Below are 17,142 nucleotides of genomic sequence, written 5' to 3'. Positions count from 1 at the left end.
CATGATTGTATGATTAAATGGATAAAGGATCTGGATTTGCTAGAGTCATGAGCCAAATGGTTTTTATCGCCTTGATGTAAACTAGACTAGATAACTAGATAAGATTATCTTGGTTATCTTGTGTAGACTAGATAACCTTCAATGACCCTGACAGTGACCTGACACCTGAAACGCTGGACAGATTGCATTAGACAGACATCTGTTTGTCGATCAGAAACCTAAAACATTTTATGATCCACCTGATTTCCATGTTGGAATAATAAAAACAACCTCTGACGCAGGCCGTGGCTACCACTGAGGAGTATTTTTCTGCTGTGTACGTAATCAGATGAATAACATAAATGCTTTTGATTTGAAAATTAATTAGTAGTGACTGATACGGACATATCTATTCCTCCCACACCAACTATTTATATTCTGGAAGTGATTCTCAAACTAAATCTCATTCTCATATTGAACATCTGGGGATTATTCAGAAGCAGAGGCGATGAGGTTAAGATGAGAAGAGGACAGGTGCTGCTGTAGGGGGAGACAGACATCACTCTGGATTCCTTAGCTGCTGCAGGCAGGTATGCAGCCCACAGAGAGATGTGGTTTATTATTCCAGATCAGCACAAACTAAGGAAGGTGTAAAAAAAACTGTACTTTAAATGTTTTTGATGCTACCAAAATATAGAAATGTAAGAATCACAACTATTATAGGGAATATATAAGGGATATATAAGGGAAATATAACTGAGTAAAAATGGATAAAAGTGTTTACTAAATTAATGTAATGTCATGAAGTAGATGAAATCAGTTACAGGTAAGTGTTAAAGAAAAATCTTTTTTCTATAAGTATCATATGTCCACCCACCTTTAGCTCATTACTTTTTTAATTAGACATAAATTATGTTGCTACAGAGATATAGGAGACATTATGGAAATGACTGGGGCTTTGTTATTGTTTTGTTACCTTTATTAGAACTTTTCCTGATTGATCATTTATTTGTCAGAGACCAGCATGAGGCCGAACATTACGTCTCAAGGGTCGTGGTTAGAATTAAAGTTAGGATGTGGTTTGGAAGTCTGAGCAGCGTCCTAATATAAAGATGGCGGTATAAGCCAGCTTCGACTGTGTTGTATGTTTTCTTTGTTTCTTATTTATAATTTTTTTTTTAAGTGTGTTTTCTTTTTTCCGCTAAAAGCATTTCTGGTTGAGCTTATCTGGGCCGCACACTCACACGCGAACAGGTGGGCGTGTCCGAGAGAGACAGAGAGAGGGCGTTTTGCCTGCCATTTGGGTGGGCGCGCATGCGCAGACTGGCTTAAACGCCTGATTTTATTCAGTTTCTCCCTCCTTCATACTTCAGTAACAGCACGCGCCCACAGCCAGACTCAGAACGTTGGTAGGCTTCACAGCACGCGCTTCTTCTGGATGCGAGCCTTGGAGAAACGGGATCAATAAATAACATTTTTTTCTGTGTTTTTGGTGTTTGTAAACCGTCTTTTTGCGCAGACGGATCCGCGCTGCTGGACACGTTCACCCCGGTATGTTTTTCTTTTTTCTTATCACGTTACCCCTTCTAAGGGGGAAAAAAAAGTTTATTTCAGTTTGACAATTTGAATATAATCATTGCACGAGTTTGAACATTTAAACGTAATTTTAAATTTATATAATAAACATTTAGATGTTTACTTGTCGTTAATGCTGTTTATGTAATTAATTAAAATGTATTTTGTGACAACATAGTCACATTTGACTTAAGTTTACGTATGTTATTGATGAAGGCTGTTTGTTTTTCTTGCTCTTATGGACAGTTTTCTGAGCTATTTCTACTTACATTTTCAGTACCTCCAGTTAATCTAAAACACCTATTGGTAGTAGTGTACAGTAATGGGAATACGTGTTTTTTTTATAAGGTTTATCTACAATTTTATTACGATTGATTAAAATGAACCTAACAGTTGTGGTGCGCTGTTGTGCCATCACCTTACAATTCATTTATTTTCATTATTATTAAATATCAAAGTAATGAAAAATGTCTAGTAAATTTAAATAATGTTCCCTTTTTTCTTGAAAATGTTTTATCTTCATGTTTTAAATTATATGTTTTTAGCTCAAACGAATGTTTTCATATGAATATTAGAGACAAGCAGACACGGGGAAAAGATAGTGAGACATCTTTTACATTTTTACTGTAAGATTGTTTTGTTGGTTGAAATGTGTGAATGTGAAACCAAGAAAGCAGCAAGTTATTGATTATTTAAATTAATTTTATGTTCAGAAACTCAGAAACCAGCAACCTTAAACCAGACTCAAAGAAAGAATAAACTGTAAAAAGTACGGAAACCAGCTGAAAAACTTGTTTAAGGAAACTCAACTAAAGGGTTCTGGTGTGGTGTGAACCTAACATCTTACTGATCAAAAACAATTAAACATTCCCATTGCAACCTCATCACAGGTTATTTTAAAGCCGCAATCAGCTGTTCTGTAGAACGTAAACACCTTTTGAATGACTGGTAAAAGTGACCTTCAAGTGCTTTGGATAGTTCAACCAAGCAAACCTGTACCTAATAATTCTTCTTAATTTATTTTTCTTAGTAAATAAGGTACAGTCTCATGTCTTCCTCAACTTTTTTAGATATTGTTTTAACTAAACAACATGCGATGATCCATGACTAAGCCTGAATATCTAGCCTAACTTTGTTCAGTTAAAGGTACTTTCAGTCACCTTAGTTAAGCTTTGCAGCTGGTTGCCTTACTTTTCAAGTTCACTCAACTTTTATTACAGCGACACCTTAAACAAAAAACTTATTTATGCTGGTAATGAACTAATGAACCTCTTTTTACTTCCATATATGTGAAATTAACAGGGTTTCTTTAGTTTTTGGAAATTTCCACATTTTTAGAACTTACATGAGCCAGTGTGAGGGTACGGTCTCCTTGTGGTTTTGTCCCTATGCTTCCCAGCAGGCAGTGGCCCCACCAGGCTGACTGCTCCGCCCGACCCCCTGACATCCCTGGAGCTCTGGTGACGATATCAGGATGCTTTTAGGGGGTTCTCTGTTCATGTTCCCATAGTAACCTCTGAGCCCAGGGATGCTCATCCAGCTCTTTGGCTGTAAAACAGAGCAGTGGACTTAATCTCTCTTGTCCCCTTGTTGTAGAAAAGAAGAGCCATGAAAGCGATTTAATAGAGATTTTCCTACTGTTAACACCTCTTTTGGCAGAAAAACAACATGTTTAACAAGCAGCTGGGATGCTGGTCTGGGCTGCATCAGTGTGGGGGGTCCTTCATCTCCTTTACCACTCACACCCTCACAAACACGTGTTTACTGTTGTTTATGTGGTAAACGAGACAGAGGCCATCTCTTCCTCCTCAGGGAGTTTGACTGGGTTTCCACGGCGACTGAGAGTCGTCTTTGTGCCTGGTCCACTGTATCGAGGTTGGTAGTAGTTTGTTGTTAACGCCTGTTGGGACTGGTGAGTCTGGTTTGATTGTTGGTTATTTACAGATGTTTCTGTTTTAAATATTTTCCATTTTATTGGAGATATGTATATTGTTATATATTCTTTAGAGGCTTTGCCTTTGTTTCATTGCAAATTCATTATTAATTTAAGAAATTCTAGTTTCTAGTACAGTAGAGTTGAAGTGTTGATCTTTTGATATAACGAGGGACTCAGAATGCACTCGTTTGATATTTATTGTTAATTTCAATATCAATTCAATAAATATTTTTGGGATACTTTTAATGATAGATTTTTTTTAAATGTATTGGTTATTTCTCTTTAGATTTATTTTTGAGTGTCTTCTTCACTGTTTATTGGATTATTGTGTATTTATTGTATTCTTTTTATTGGTAGTCTTGGCAAGGTGAAATGATTTTTACTGGTGATCCTTGAATATGTGATGGTGATTTAACAATCTCCATTTTATTTGTGATGAAGTTGGTTTACTTGGCTTTTAGCTGTAGTTACAATGTACGTTTTCAACATTTTTTTTTAGATTTATTATTGATTTATGGGGATTTTCTTGATATTATATTGTTGATTTATATCTTTGGACCTATTTTAGGGTATTCCTTGGTCAGTTTTTGAATAATTTCAGATAGGGCTGCAACTAATGACTATTCTGATGGTTGATTAGTCATCAAATTAATTAATTATTAACTGGCTCACATTTCACTTTCAGCTTTCAAATCTTGCATCACGTTGTTATGTAAGTCTGACGTGCCTCGTCTTTAAATGTTTGAGCATTGCGGATGTACTTACGTGGTACACAAGGCCTGCTTTAGAAATCGCACATGTATTTAATTTATTTTGCAAGTGTAATGTGAAGTAGTCCCAAACTTTTGGCGTCCTCTGCCACCGTTTTGTTCCCTGGTCTGCTGCCATATTTTTCCCCTGGCGGACTTTATTGTGCATGTGCATCTCTCAGCAGAGATAGGAAAGAAGACGATATTAAAAACTGTATTTCCTAATTATTGATGAATGTACCTTATTAACATCATAAAGGAGATGTATTTAACACCCTAAAACCAAGTACAGTTGAAAGTTAAAAACAGTAGCTGAGTATACCAGATATAAAGCAAACTTATAAAGAACTAATTACTCATTTCTTTGTCATTTTGTGGATGTCCAACACAGTTATTTTCCCCTTTCTCAAGGTTTGCTTCTATTTAGAAATGCTACTTCTTCTACTGAATTACAACCAACAGCAATGTAGTGTACACAGCCTAGTTTACTCACTTTACATACCTCAAATCAGAAAGTGGAAACTGATTCCCATTTTGCTTAATGTGACTTTTCAAACATCACTTCAGATTTGCTTAAATGGTGAATGAAAACTGGGCTTAATTGAGGTCAAGGTCAAGTTTATTTTTATAGCACATTTAAACAACACAAAGTGCCCAAAGTGCTCTACAAATCTACAGTCTATTAGTATAAAAACTAAAAAAATAAGAATAAATGTAAGATAAAAAACACAACAGATACATAGTAAAAAGATAAAATAGCACCTGAAAACACAGCCAGAGGATAAAAGCCAATAAATGTCCCACACTATCAAAGTCTCACACTTGTACTAAAAGCCAGGCAAATGGGTGTGTCTTTAAAAGAGATTTAAAAATCTTGGTGTTGTCTTTAGATTTTTTGGGGGATGGTAATGTGAAAGGAAACCACTCCATGCAACATAGTTATGCCACAGACTTCAACAAAACATCAGGATTTGGTTCCCTGGAAATGAGAATGAGTCGTTTGGTCATTTATATTTATATTTCTGATTTGGTCATGACCTTTCAATGACATCACTGACCTGCCGTTTCCTAATTTGGCTGGCAAACAATCAACACTTGGCTGACTGGTTTCTTCCCAGTTGTAATATTCCAGATATTCCCAGATATTAAGTTAATTTCTGAGAACTTACCAATTTCTTTGTCATTTTGTGGATGTCCACCAGTTATTTTTATCCCTTCTGGTTCGAACAACTACTTCTTCTAGTGAAATACAACTATTAACAATGTAGCTTACACAACCTATTTTACTCACTTTATTCGCTTCAAATCAGAGAAATACAAATGTATGAAAATTCTAGTTTTCTTTTGTGGCTTAAAAGGATTGCTTTGGATTTTCTTTAGTTGTAAAAAAGAACCTGGCTTTTTCAAGGCGGTCCCTGACTTTTGTCTGTACAGTGATGCTAAAGCACACCTTGTGTCCATCATGGAGATGCCACAAAACATCAGAATTTGACACCTTAGAAATTAAAACGAGTTGTCTTGGCTCATTTTTGGATCAAATTGCTGATTGGATGTTTATTTTGAAGTAGATTCTTGGATGTCCATTGATATTCTTTTAGATATTTTTAGATATTTTTTCAGCAAATTTTTAAATGAAAGTAACAGATGGCCCTCTTTTTTATTTTCTGGTGGGTTTCTGATAGTTTCAGGTTGTGCTGATGTATTTTCAGGTATTTTCTTGTGTATTATCTGGCAAGTTCTTTGTCAAATAGATTGATAGCTGTATTTTTTCATAATTAATTTATATGTTATTTCTAAAGATATTATGCATTTCATGTGAAGATTGTGGACTATTTCTAGAATACAACCCTGGAAATTTACTTAGTTTGTTTCATGAACCAGTTTCAGCTATTAGAATGATTATTATTGGCTGAGTGTGTGTGCACATGCAGGGAACTTGAGTGTCTTTTGTGTAGTGTGGTACACAGGAACAGGAATAGCAGCTACAAACAAGGAGGACAAAGAAAAATACGTCAATATTTAATGAACACATGGAGTTGATCATTATGCACAGTGTTTGCACCTGTGTGCTTGGTTTGTATTAGTGACATTGGCTGGAGTTGCATTAACACAAAAACATGATGTGTATTGACGGATTTCTTGTTGATGATGTATGAGTCCAGGGTTTTCCTACATGCGGATCAGTTCCTGGATCATTTGGTGTTCTTGAATAGTTTAAGCAAAGCTGTGTGTTCTCTCCCTGCAGCCTAAACGTCAGACATTCAGTCTGCTGACCTGCTACTGTAATCCTCGAACTGAGGCGTTGGGAGATCTGTCACTGCTGGAGAAAGTGTGGGAGCTATAATCTGTCAGACTGCTGAGCAACGAGCAGCTGGCCTGAAAACCCACAGAAATCACAAGAGAAGAAAAAAGAAGTGCTTTAAATGCCTGCTGTGACTCACATTGTGTTGTCTGCAGCAATTTCCCCAGTTTTTCTTTCTGGTTTATTCTTCAGAGCTCCAGCTTCCCTACGATGCTTATAGGTGCTAATGAGACTCTTCGGTTCCAATAAGCAGTGAGTGATGTGAGCAATCACAGCTAAAATGTGTGTTTCTTATCTCTGACTGCATTTCTGCTGCTCTTCATAGTCAGAAATAAACCCCAGCTTATTTATGTCTATTTTTACAATACAAATTATTTACATTTTTGTTTTGATGGCACATTATTTCCAAAAGAAATCTACAATTTATGTACATTATATTAGTAAAAATCCTATATTGGATTTTTATTTTAATAAGTATTGAGCATCTTCAAACTTAGCTAGTACAAATTTTGTGACAAGACTTTGATTTGAGGTGGTTTGGCTCCATATAAGTAAGGTTACTGTTTATCTGTTCACATCCTTAAACCAAGCTCATTCCTCCTCATTCTGTAGTTTTGATAAGAAAAAACACAGATACTATAAAACACCGTCCATTTAAATGTTGGGGTCTGGAAAGTTCAGTCTGAACCTTATACCCAGCAAGTCCATTTGAGTTTGTGTGCTAAAAATTCTATCTCTAAACGTAACATGGAAGAGGATATTAAAAAGAAAAAAGTGCCAAGAAAGAGCTGACAAGTAGAGGGTACGCTGGAGAAAATATTCACAAACTCCCCTCAAAATAAAAAATGGATGAAATGTGAGAAGAGGTAGAAATGATGGAAAATTACAGAAATGGAAACAGTCCATGAAACATGACCATAGAAAACCTTCTCAGGTGGGAAACTCAACCTCCGTTCAACCTCTAGAGGATTCGTGTCTCATACGTTCTCTTTACTTCAACAAACCAGCTCTTGTTTTGTCCCATCTCACCAGTTTGGATCTAAAGCTTTCCTCAGTGTCACATTAAAATACCAGTGTGTTTACTTTTTCTACATATTTCCTGGAGAAACTTTGAGGAAAATTCCCAAAATGACTGACAGCAGAGAGTCTACTGCACTTGCAGGTTTTGTTGAAATCCACCAGCAGCTGTTTGACCTAAAAGACAAAAAGATGATAATGATGATGATGATGATGATGATTATTATTATTATTATTATTATTGTTGATTGTATCAAATTATTATTATTTATAACCTAAAAGTTATTGGCACCATGGAGAAATGTACAGCTTAATTCACATCCAGTGGAAGTTTGAGTCCTTCCTTGTCTCCTAAAGTCTATTAATAACCTGTCACACCACATGAGTCATCATCTGAGACACGAATGTGTATTTGAGTCAGGTTATGTTGTCTGATAAGTTTATGATTTGAATACTGCGTGTATATATGTGTGTGTGTCCTCTCTTGTGTGTTAAAGAATAGGTCAGATGAATTTGTAGTGTAAATATTTGTCAGTTTCTTAAACAGGTTTCCAGTGACTTGCATATTTGTGAGTGTGTACAGTGTGTACCTCTGCTCCACATAATGCAGAAGCATTGCAGAGTTGATGTGGAGCAGCTGGTCTGCAGCTTTGCGGCTGATCAAGGCAAATCTAGTCAATCAAAATCCTTCCACCAGGTGCGCCGCGCAGTATTTGTGAAGCGTTGCTGCAGCGTTGTGATGCTCCGGTTCCTCAAAAATACTGTTCTATTTTTTGAGCTTGACGCTTGTAAACCATGTCAGTCTTGAGCAAAACAATGACACAAAGCTCAGATCATCTCCAACTGCTTTCTTGAACATGACACTGAGTTCACTTTTGGATGTGGTGGAACGGGAGATTCTGTAGCAACTGTGTGATGCTGTCAATATGGAGCAAAATCTCTGAGGAAGGTTTCCATTACCTTGTTCAATATATCACACCAAGAATTAGGGCAGTTCTGAAGGAAAACAAGGGTCCAACTCGGTACTAGCAAGGTGGACCTGATGAAGTGGCTGGTGAATGCATATTTAAGTGAATTTAATAGAAAATATGCATGGTAATAGGTGGTACTTTGGCTAGATTAGTTAATCTGAATCCTCCTGCCAAATCTGGTGCATTTTCCTCGATACATCCACTAAAAACTTTATCACTTTATTCAGAACAGGGTGAGTACTAGGTCAGGCCTGCCATTCCTCTGAGACTCGACTCACTGTTGATTCATCACTCTGTCACCTGCAGGAGGAGTTTTCACACACTGAGACGGCGACTTTGGACTCTCCTCCTCTAACATTTGAAGTTAATTTTTATCTTTATCTACAGTATTTGTATCATCCAGCTCTGTTATTGTTTACCTACACAACATATCTGACCTCTGATGTAACCGAAGTTGTTAGTGGAAAATCATTGGAGAAAGAGGAGGATGGATGAAAGCCAGTTACTCATTTACTCTGTGTGTGATTCTCCGCCATCAGTATTGAGGTCAGAGTCGATGCTGCAGGAATGTGGAGCAAAAGATGGATTCATGGAGCGATCATAACTGGGTCGACTGAGAAGATTGTTGGGTGCTTGGTGTGAATTAGGCTTTTTGTTTTCTGAACGAGTGCGCTTTACTTTCACAGTAGATTTCCCAGCATTCATGTAGAGCTGTGGCCTCTTGTTCCAGCAGCAGCCGCTCCCTCAGATTTACCATCAGATGGATGGACAGAAAATTCATATTCCCCTGAGGATGACTCCTGAGTCTCTCCAGAGCTACCATGAGACTCACAGCTGTAGCTGTGGGTGAAACTATAGTAACCAGACCACCTGTTGCAGGACTCTGATCATTATATTTTTATTACTGGTCAGTATTTGTGTTATTAATTTTATCCAGCTTCTACAGTCTTTTGGATATTTGTTGTGATATTTGTTGTAGTCTCTTTGTGGTCTTCATACTGCCTTTGTTTTGGTCACTCTTGCCACCTTGTAGTTCTGTGGTTGTTTGTAGTTTTTCTGCATCGCTGACTCAGTCAACCCCTCAAAGTTGTTGTCCAATCAGAAGTATTTATCTGAGCCAGAGTTTGGTCCCGGTCTATTTTTACACTCCTGGTCATGTTATTGGATGATTCCATGATCCCTCCAGTTTACGTTGGCCCCTCGGCCCTCCCTGAAACCGATGAGAGAAAACCATGTAAATCTTTTCTTTGCTGGGCTTCGAAGGAGGAAGGATGAAAGGAAACAATATGAACAGAGGGCGAAATCTCACACACACACACACACACACACACACACACACACACACACACACACACACACACACACACACACAGTGACCTAATTTTTGCTCTCTGCCAAGTAAACACACTGTCATTGTTTGTAACCGGTCTGTTACCACGACAATCAGTAGCTCTCCATCCTGTTGCCACGGTAGCGCATGGCAATCTTCGGTCCTGCCATCTGAAACACACTCCTTTTCTGCCTCTTCAAGGGAGAAAACATAATAACATTATAATAATGATAAAATATAATAATATTCTGGACATAAACTAATTATACTGTAAACTGATCAAACTTTAATGATCAAATACTTGAACATTAATAATAACAAAATAACTCACTTGCACTAACATCATGGTAACTGAAAAGGCTAAATGATTATAGTAAATAAGTTAAAGAGTTGAAAGTGGTGGGACCGGGTCGTGAAACACACACACTGGGCATTTCTGATTGTTAAGAAGATTGAGCTGAAAATTTGATGGAAGAAATCAGGCGATCAGTGATGTGAGATTAAGTTATGTAACACTTTTACACACTTTCATCTTTAATTCATCAACAGGAAGTGTATATCTTTGTCGACATGTATCCAGAACTTCACACAGGGGTGGGGGGGGGGTTCTGCCTGTTTATGCATTAAATAATTAATCAATGCAGAAATGCAGACCAGAACGGATGTGTGGACTTTGTACCACAAATCTTCTGCCATACACTCGAGTAAACAAAGTGTTTTTTTTTTATTGGAAAAATAACACTAATTGCAGCTCTTGAGTGTAAAATGCTGAGGCTGGAACAACCTCAAAGTTCAGATAAAACAAACAAGATTCAATGAGAAACTCAGAAAACACACAAACACAAGACATAAAGGCAAATATTCAAAGTTGTAAGACAAATGTTTAATTGGATTATATGCGATAACGAGACATTTGTGAAAGGGACACATTTATAAACACGCAGTCAGTGTGAATTCACAAATAATGAAGGCAAACACGTTATTTCATTACACATTTCTAAAATTTTCTACTTTACAATTTATTATTTACACATAAAACCAGTCCAAAGTAAGTAAGATGTATGGAAAGTACATTACTGTTTTGCTTATGGGAGCACTAAGAAATGTGCTCCTGTTAGCTGCTAAATCTGCTTGTTAACAAGCCAGTCAGCTAAAATTAACATCATGGCACTGGGTGATTAGTAACAGGAAGAGCTGCTCAGAGAAGGTGAGATTTTGTGTTTTTAGGTTTTTTTAAACACATATATTCACACACTAGACAGTTTATTAGATTCATCTATTCAATATACATGCAAATATATAATCAGCCAATCACATGGCAGCAACTCAATACATTCAGTCATGTAGACATTGGGAAAGACAACTTGCTGATAATGCACCATATCACAAATGGCCTCCACAGTCACCAGATCTCTGTCCAGGAGAGCAGCTTTGAGATGTGGTGGAACGGGAGATTCTCATCATGGATGCAGCCGACAAACCTGCAGCAACTATGTGATGCTGTCATGTCAATGTGGAGCAAAACACTTTGTTGAATCTATGACAACAAGAACTAACGCAGTTCTGAAGGAAAAAGGGTTCCAGCCTGATACTAGCAAGGTGGACCTGATAAAGTGACTAATGAGTTTATGTTTATATGTAAATAAAATAAAGTAATGTTCTTCCTGTATGACTTATGCTAGTTTCATAAATATCCCTTCTGTTAACGCAGATGAAGTAGCGTGGCTCTGCTTTTGCTTAAACAGGATATGAGTTATTCTCCTCTAGCCTCACTTAGACATCTTTGCCTTGAAAAAAAATGTATTTATTGCCTTGACAAACTGAGCAACCACTTTCTCCACACCTGCTGATGTGAACAGTTATCAGCTGATGATTACACTTTTTTTCCTTGTCACAATGTGCAAAATGCCCACACATGAGCCAGATATATGGCTACAGGTTATAAGAACCAGGTGCTATTGTCTGGAATAAAGAAAAATCAAACATGCCATATTGCCACAATATTCCTGTGGTTTTAACACGATTGCAATAGGTCTGCTTTTTAAACATATAAAAAAAAACACTTGGGGCTGCAGCCCTGGATGCCCAGCCCTATTTACCGTATGATTTGGATAATTAAACCTGTTTATACAGTGTCACACCTGAGGATTGCAGTTGTCACAACTTACTAATTCATGTGCAAAGTCTCACAAATGTAAAACACAATAATTGGGAGTGAATGAATAATTGGAATTTGCCCAGCCTGGTAGTCACAAAAAAGCTGATATTTATTGTTCCGCTCTGTATATGCTTGATATTACTGTAAATAACCACATTTCTTCAAATATCGAAAGTACATTTTAACAACATTTTTAAAGTTCCCTTTTTTTACCTGAATTTCATCTAATTTCTCTCCATATGCCCATTTACTAGGATCTTTTACAGCTACACCCCACCAACATCCTCTAAGGCATCGAAAGAGATGACCCATCATTGTCATGGTTAACCATCCTCCCAGTGACCTGCCATTTTTCTTCCAAACCTGTCGCCTTCTTACTTTGCTCCCATCCAATCAGCTGTGGAGATGCACGTCATGGGAAGCGTCTCCCCAGCCAATGAGAGAGAAGGTTTTTCCTTCCGAGAGGAGGATGTAGCCATTGCCGTGGCAATGCCACCACCTTGTCCTCCAAGTTTTTCTGACATCAGAGAAAATGGTTCAAAACTGAATGAGCCTCCCCATCCTCCTCCACCTCCTCCTCTTCCCCCACCTCCTCCCCCTCCTCCGCTGCCCCTGACATCAGGTGCCCCTTCATTAGGCCTGAAGAAGAGGAACAGTGTGAGGAGATTCTTCTGGAAAAAGATACCAGAGGAGAAGGTAGAGTTGCAAAGAGTGGGCAAAACTAAACACTCAACTATGACTGAATGCTCCATCTTTACTTTTGGGGGTTTAAAAACTAACATTACATTGGTGAAATGTGTTGCAGGTGAGAGGGCATGCCAACCTTTGGAATCAGGGCCAAAGGCAGCAGCATTTCCAGATCGATGCCCAGAAAATTGAGGAGCTGTTTGGTCAAATCGAAGGTCAAACAGATGCCACGGGCGTGCTCCACCAAGGAGGAAGGAACAGGAATTCATTTAGAGAAACCAAAGAGGTGTTTGTGTTTGTGGTGCTGTTTGTTCAGGGTGTGGGGATGGTGAAGTGTGTTTGTGGACAGTTTCCATCCGAGCTGTGAAGTGTGAGATACATTTACTCAATATTTTTCTCTGTGTCTCTCAAACAGGCCTCCATTCTGAACTCAAAACGGGAGATGAACATCGCCATTTTCCTCAAACAGTCCAAGAGGTAAATCTTGCAGTGAGACTCAGACCACAAATATTTTGCTTTCATGTGCAAAATGTCTCCAACACATATGACCATACATGAATCCTGAGGGGCCGAAAGTTTGCCAATTTATTAGTTTTAGATTATGTACAACGGTGGGTTGGTAAATGTATTGATTGTGGCAGTTCACTATGTCTGAAAATAGTACTTTGACAGAGTGTGTGTGATAGAGTGACGTGTCTTCTCACCCTCATCCTGAGGTGTTATGGGTAAAAACAGACATCGGTGTTTCCCCCAGAGTCACAGCCTTGAGAGGGTGGGTCCGGCAGGGTGGAGGACACTGATATACATCTGTCCAATCCATCCATCAACAAATAATTAGTCTGTTTTGACTCTTCAGTTTCATTCATGTAACTTAGATACAGGCTTAATAATAGGGTGCAAATCTCAACCTAAAAATCAGCTCTGCTGAATCATGTATTCATGAACTCTGCAGATGTAACAGGTAACCTACCCATTCCAGCATTACAGTGGGAATAGGACACATGGTAATGACAAAGAAAACCTTATTTAAACATCATGTGACAGCTAGACTCAGCTGTGAAGTCACATCGCATTTCCAAACATTTCCATAAATGACCTAAATGCGGTAATAAAAAAACCCAATAAGGACACATAAAGTTAAACTTTTTAAACGTCGTGATGAAGTCAGTTTCATTCGCTGGACTTGCTCTAAATATTCCTAAAGTTCAGATTTCAGACAACGTGTTTACATTAATAAAACCTACAAACAATTTTGGATCCATTTTTAAGCAGAAATTCCTACAATGATGGCAGATTCAGCTTGTTCAGCTAAACATGATGGGCATGAAGTTCTAGGCGTAAAACCGGAGCAGGAAAAATACTCCAGTGGCATCAGGGCAGAACTTCACAAACAGCAGCTATGACATGCCATCATGTAAGTCAGATAAATAATATCAAACTCTAGATATTTAATCAAAAGCCAAACTATAAACCTGTTCTGGAGGAAAGGGAACATGAAATTAGCTCTGTTGTGACTTGGTGCTGTATAGAAAACCAGATCAAAATTTAATAACTTGACCCTCTATTGGGGGCAGTGGGTCTCGTTGGGGAGGCAGGGCACCCTGCTGCTACATATTTTTTAATTTATTTGATCTTTTGAAGCAAAATGTCTTTCTGGTAAGGTAAGGCAAGGCAATCTTATTTATATAGCATATTCCATACTCTGAGACAATTCAAAGTGCTTTACAGAAACAAGAAAAAGAAAAAAATAATATAAAAAGAGATATAATACATGTGATAAAAAGAAAAACAAAGAAAAGCTACACAGTGCAGAAGGTGAAACCAATCAAAAGGCACAGGAAAACAGCTGAGATTTGAAGGTGTTTAGAGTTTGGATACATTTAAGATCATCGGGAAGCTGGTTCCATCTGTGTGCTGTGTAGTAGCTGAAAGCAGCTTCACCTTGTTTGGTCCTTATCTGGGGTACTACCTGCTGACTGCCTCCTAAGTATCTCAGAGCACTGCTGGGTTTGTATACTTCAGGAAGAGCAGACCTGTATTGCTGAAGGATAGTTTTGGTAGAGCTTGTCGCCAGACAAGGATTCTGTTGTGTTTTCTAGTCTTATGAGAATGCAGCACACGCCTGGGTGTCGTTGCAAAGTTTCACTGCCCACTAGTGGCCTGGCATGCATACTACATCATTTCTGGTCCTATTTGTGTTTTCCCCTGCTGTTGTTGTGAAAATTCTTCTTTTTTTTTTTTTTTTTTTTTATGTCAAATATGCAAGGGAAAAATTTCACATGGAAACATTATGTAAAGAGGCCCTAAATGTATCGAACTGCTACCATGTGATTGGTTGATTAGATATTTGTGTTAACAAGCAATTAAACAGGTGGACCCCATAAAGTGGCCAGTGATTGTGTTTTCAAAATGGTCAAAGAGAAGAGAAGGCAGCAGAATTACAAAGTGTCCTGAAAGTGTTTATGATATATTGACTATGTCAACATGTCATGCTCAGTGCTTACCAAACACACCAGCAGATATACTGGTATGAGGGAGACAGAATGAATGGATATAAATAGAAATGCACCGATACCACATTTTCACAAACTGAGCACAAGTGTTTGAGTACTTGCTGATACCGAGTACTAATAAATCCTGTTGTGGTTCACTTGTAAGGAGTGTAGACCAGATGCTCTAAAGTTAATTGTCGTTAATTGTGTGATATATCATGAGTCATAGTGCAGCATCCTCTAAATGTAAGGCGGGAAAACTGTCAGAACCTTCATAAATAAGGAGGATGAAGTGGTTTTTGGTGGATTCTGTTCATCGCTAACTAGGGCTGGGCAATATATCAAGATTTTCAAATATATTGATACTTTATCAGATGCAATATAGAAGGAGGGAATATTGTTTATATCGAGATATCTTGTTTTGAGGTAAAAGCATCTTTTGTTTTGCATTTTGCACAGCTGTATTTTTGTTTTGGTCATTCAAAAGTATTTTTTAATTTGTTTTGTTTTAGGAGCATTTAATTTAATATAAAGGTTTTTAATTTCAGTCAGCTGTTTTAATGCACATGTGCTGCTGATCGTTAATAAAAGTATATTTAGCACTGAAGACTGTAAATTAGAACTGTCTCGTTCGTTACTTGACAAAAAATAAATAAATAAATAAATAAAATATCGAGAAATATATCGTGTATCGTGATTCAGGTAAAAAATATCGAGATATATAATTTGGTTCATATTGCCCAGCCCTTTCGCTAACATGGAAACTACATGCCAAAAATGAGGTCAAATTCAGATTTTTAATATGGCTTGAGTAATAACTTTGTTAAATAGAATTAAATAAATAAAAATGTTAAGTAGAAGAGAAAAAAGCAAACATTGATTATCTTCAGGTCCGATTATATTTTTAATTCCAGAAATAACCAAGTAAGCAGTCCGTAGGGTTTACCACATGCTTGGATGAATTGGAGTCTTCCTGCTGGGTGATGAGAAGTCTGGCGGGGTACAGGAGAGATGGCTTCAATCCCATCTTGTAAAGGAAGGATTTTGCTTTTGTATATTCCTTCCTCTGGTCGAGCACCTCCGTCTTCATAAACCCTGAATGAATGACCCTGGTAACGTAGCGTACCTCTCCTCCGAGCTTCCTAGATCAGCTGGAAGTGTTGGAATAATAATAAGTTGTGGTCTTTCCTCTGGTTTGAGTGTCACGCTTCGGTGAGCCCGGTCCAGTTCGGGTGGGGAAGAGAAAATTTCCTCACAGCCCCTTCTGGAAGTTTAAAAAAAAAAGAAGCTGTGTAGGTTGTGGAGCTTTAATTCCATCAAGGAGCTCAATCAGCCGAACGTTGTAGCTTCTGCTTCTCCCCTCCAGGTCAGTTAGTTTAGCTGTTAGCTTCCTGTTTAGTTTGAAGCTAAGTGCATAAAGTTTTTACCCCCTCCAGCCGCTTGTTTGGACTCAGTCCAGTTTATCCTTACGTTCTTGGAAGGATTTCTTAAACTCAGAGTTGCGTCATGCATTTTCATGCCTCAGACTTTTCACTTGTTTTAGTGGTTTTTAGTGGTTTATATGTTAATGCATTTTTAAAAGAAATATGTTTCAGTTTCACAGATTAATCTCTTTGCATTAAGGTGTTAAGTTAGATAGCATTAGTTTTTTCACACTGGTATCAGTACATGCACATGGTATCGGACCGATACCTGTTACTGGTATCGGCACTAAATATATCCCTAAAAATAAACTACATGTGTGGCAAAAATACAAACAGACATGAAAATGTGTTGTATAACAATGTTTTATTTGTTACAGAAAGTGTTCAGGAGACTGATTACATGTGTAAAAAAAGTAACATTCAATTTTAGTTTTAACTTCTGGTCTCCACCAGTTGTTCACGTGTCAGCTCCAACACTGTTACCAGAGATGATTGCAGGTTGATTTAAACAGATTTAACAGC

General features: G+C 37.8%; 1 protein-coding gene across 1 annotated transcript in view; it reads left to right on the top strand.

The window, feature by feature from the left end:
- The first annotated feature begins 1,370 nt into the window (after window positions 1–1,370).
- LOC121639713 (FH2 domain-containing protein 1-like) overlaps window positions 1,371–17,142 on the top strand; it is a 29,573-nt gene continuing 13,801 nt past the window's right edge. The window contains exons 1-4 of the mRNA XM_041985156.1: window positions 1,371–1,530; window positions 12,272–12,713; window positions 12,823–12,990; window positions 13,120–13,181. Of these exons, the coding sequence (XP_041841090.1) occupies window positions 12,423–12,713; window positions 12,823–12,990; window positions 13,120–13,181 (521 nt within the window). The 5' untranslated portion in view covers window positions 1,371–1,530; window positions 12,272–12,422. The remainder of the gene's footprint in view (window positions 1,531–12,271; window positions 12,714–12,822; window positions 12,991–13,119; window positions 13,182–17,142) is intronic.

The sequence above is a fragment of the Melanotaenia boesemani genome, chromosome 5 (genome assembly GCF_017639745.1).
Source record: "Melanotaenia boesemani isolate fMelBoe1 chromosome 5, fMelBoe1.pri, whole genome shotgun sequence".
Taxonomy (NCBI): Eukaryota; Metazoa; Chordata; class Actinopteri; order Atheriniformes; family Melanotaeniidae; genus Melanotaenia; species Melanotaenia boesemani.
The sequence above is the reverse complement of the archived record's forward strand: the minus strand, read 5'-3'. Positions and strand labels throughout refer to the sequence as shown.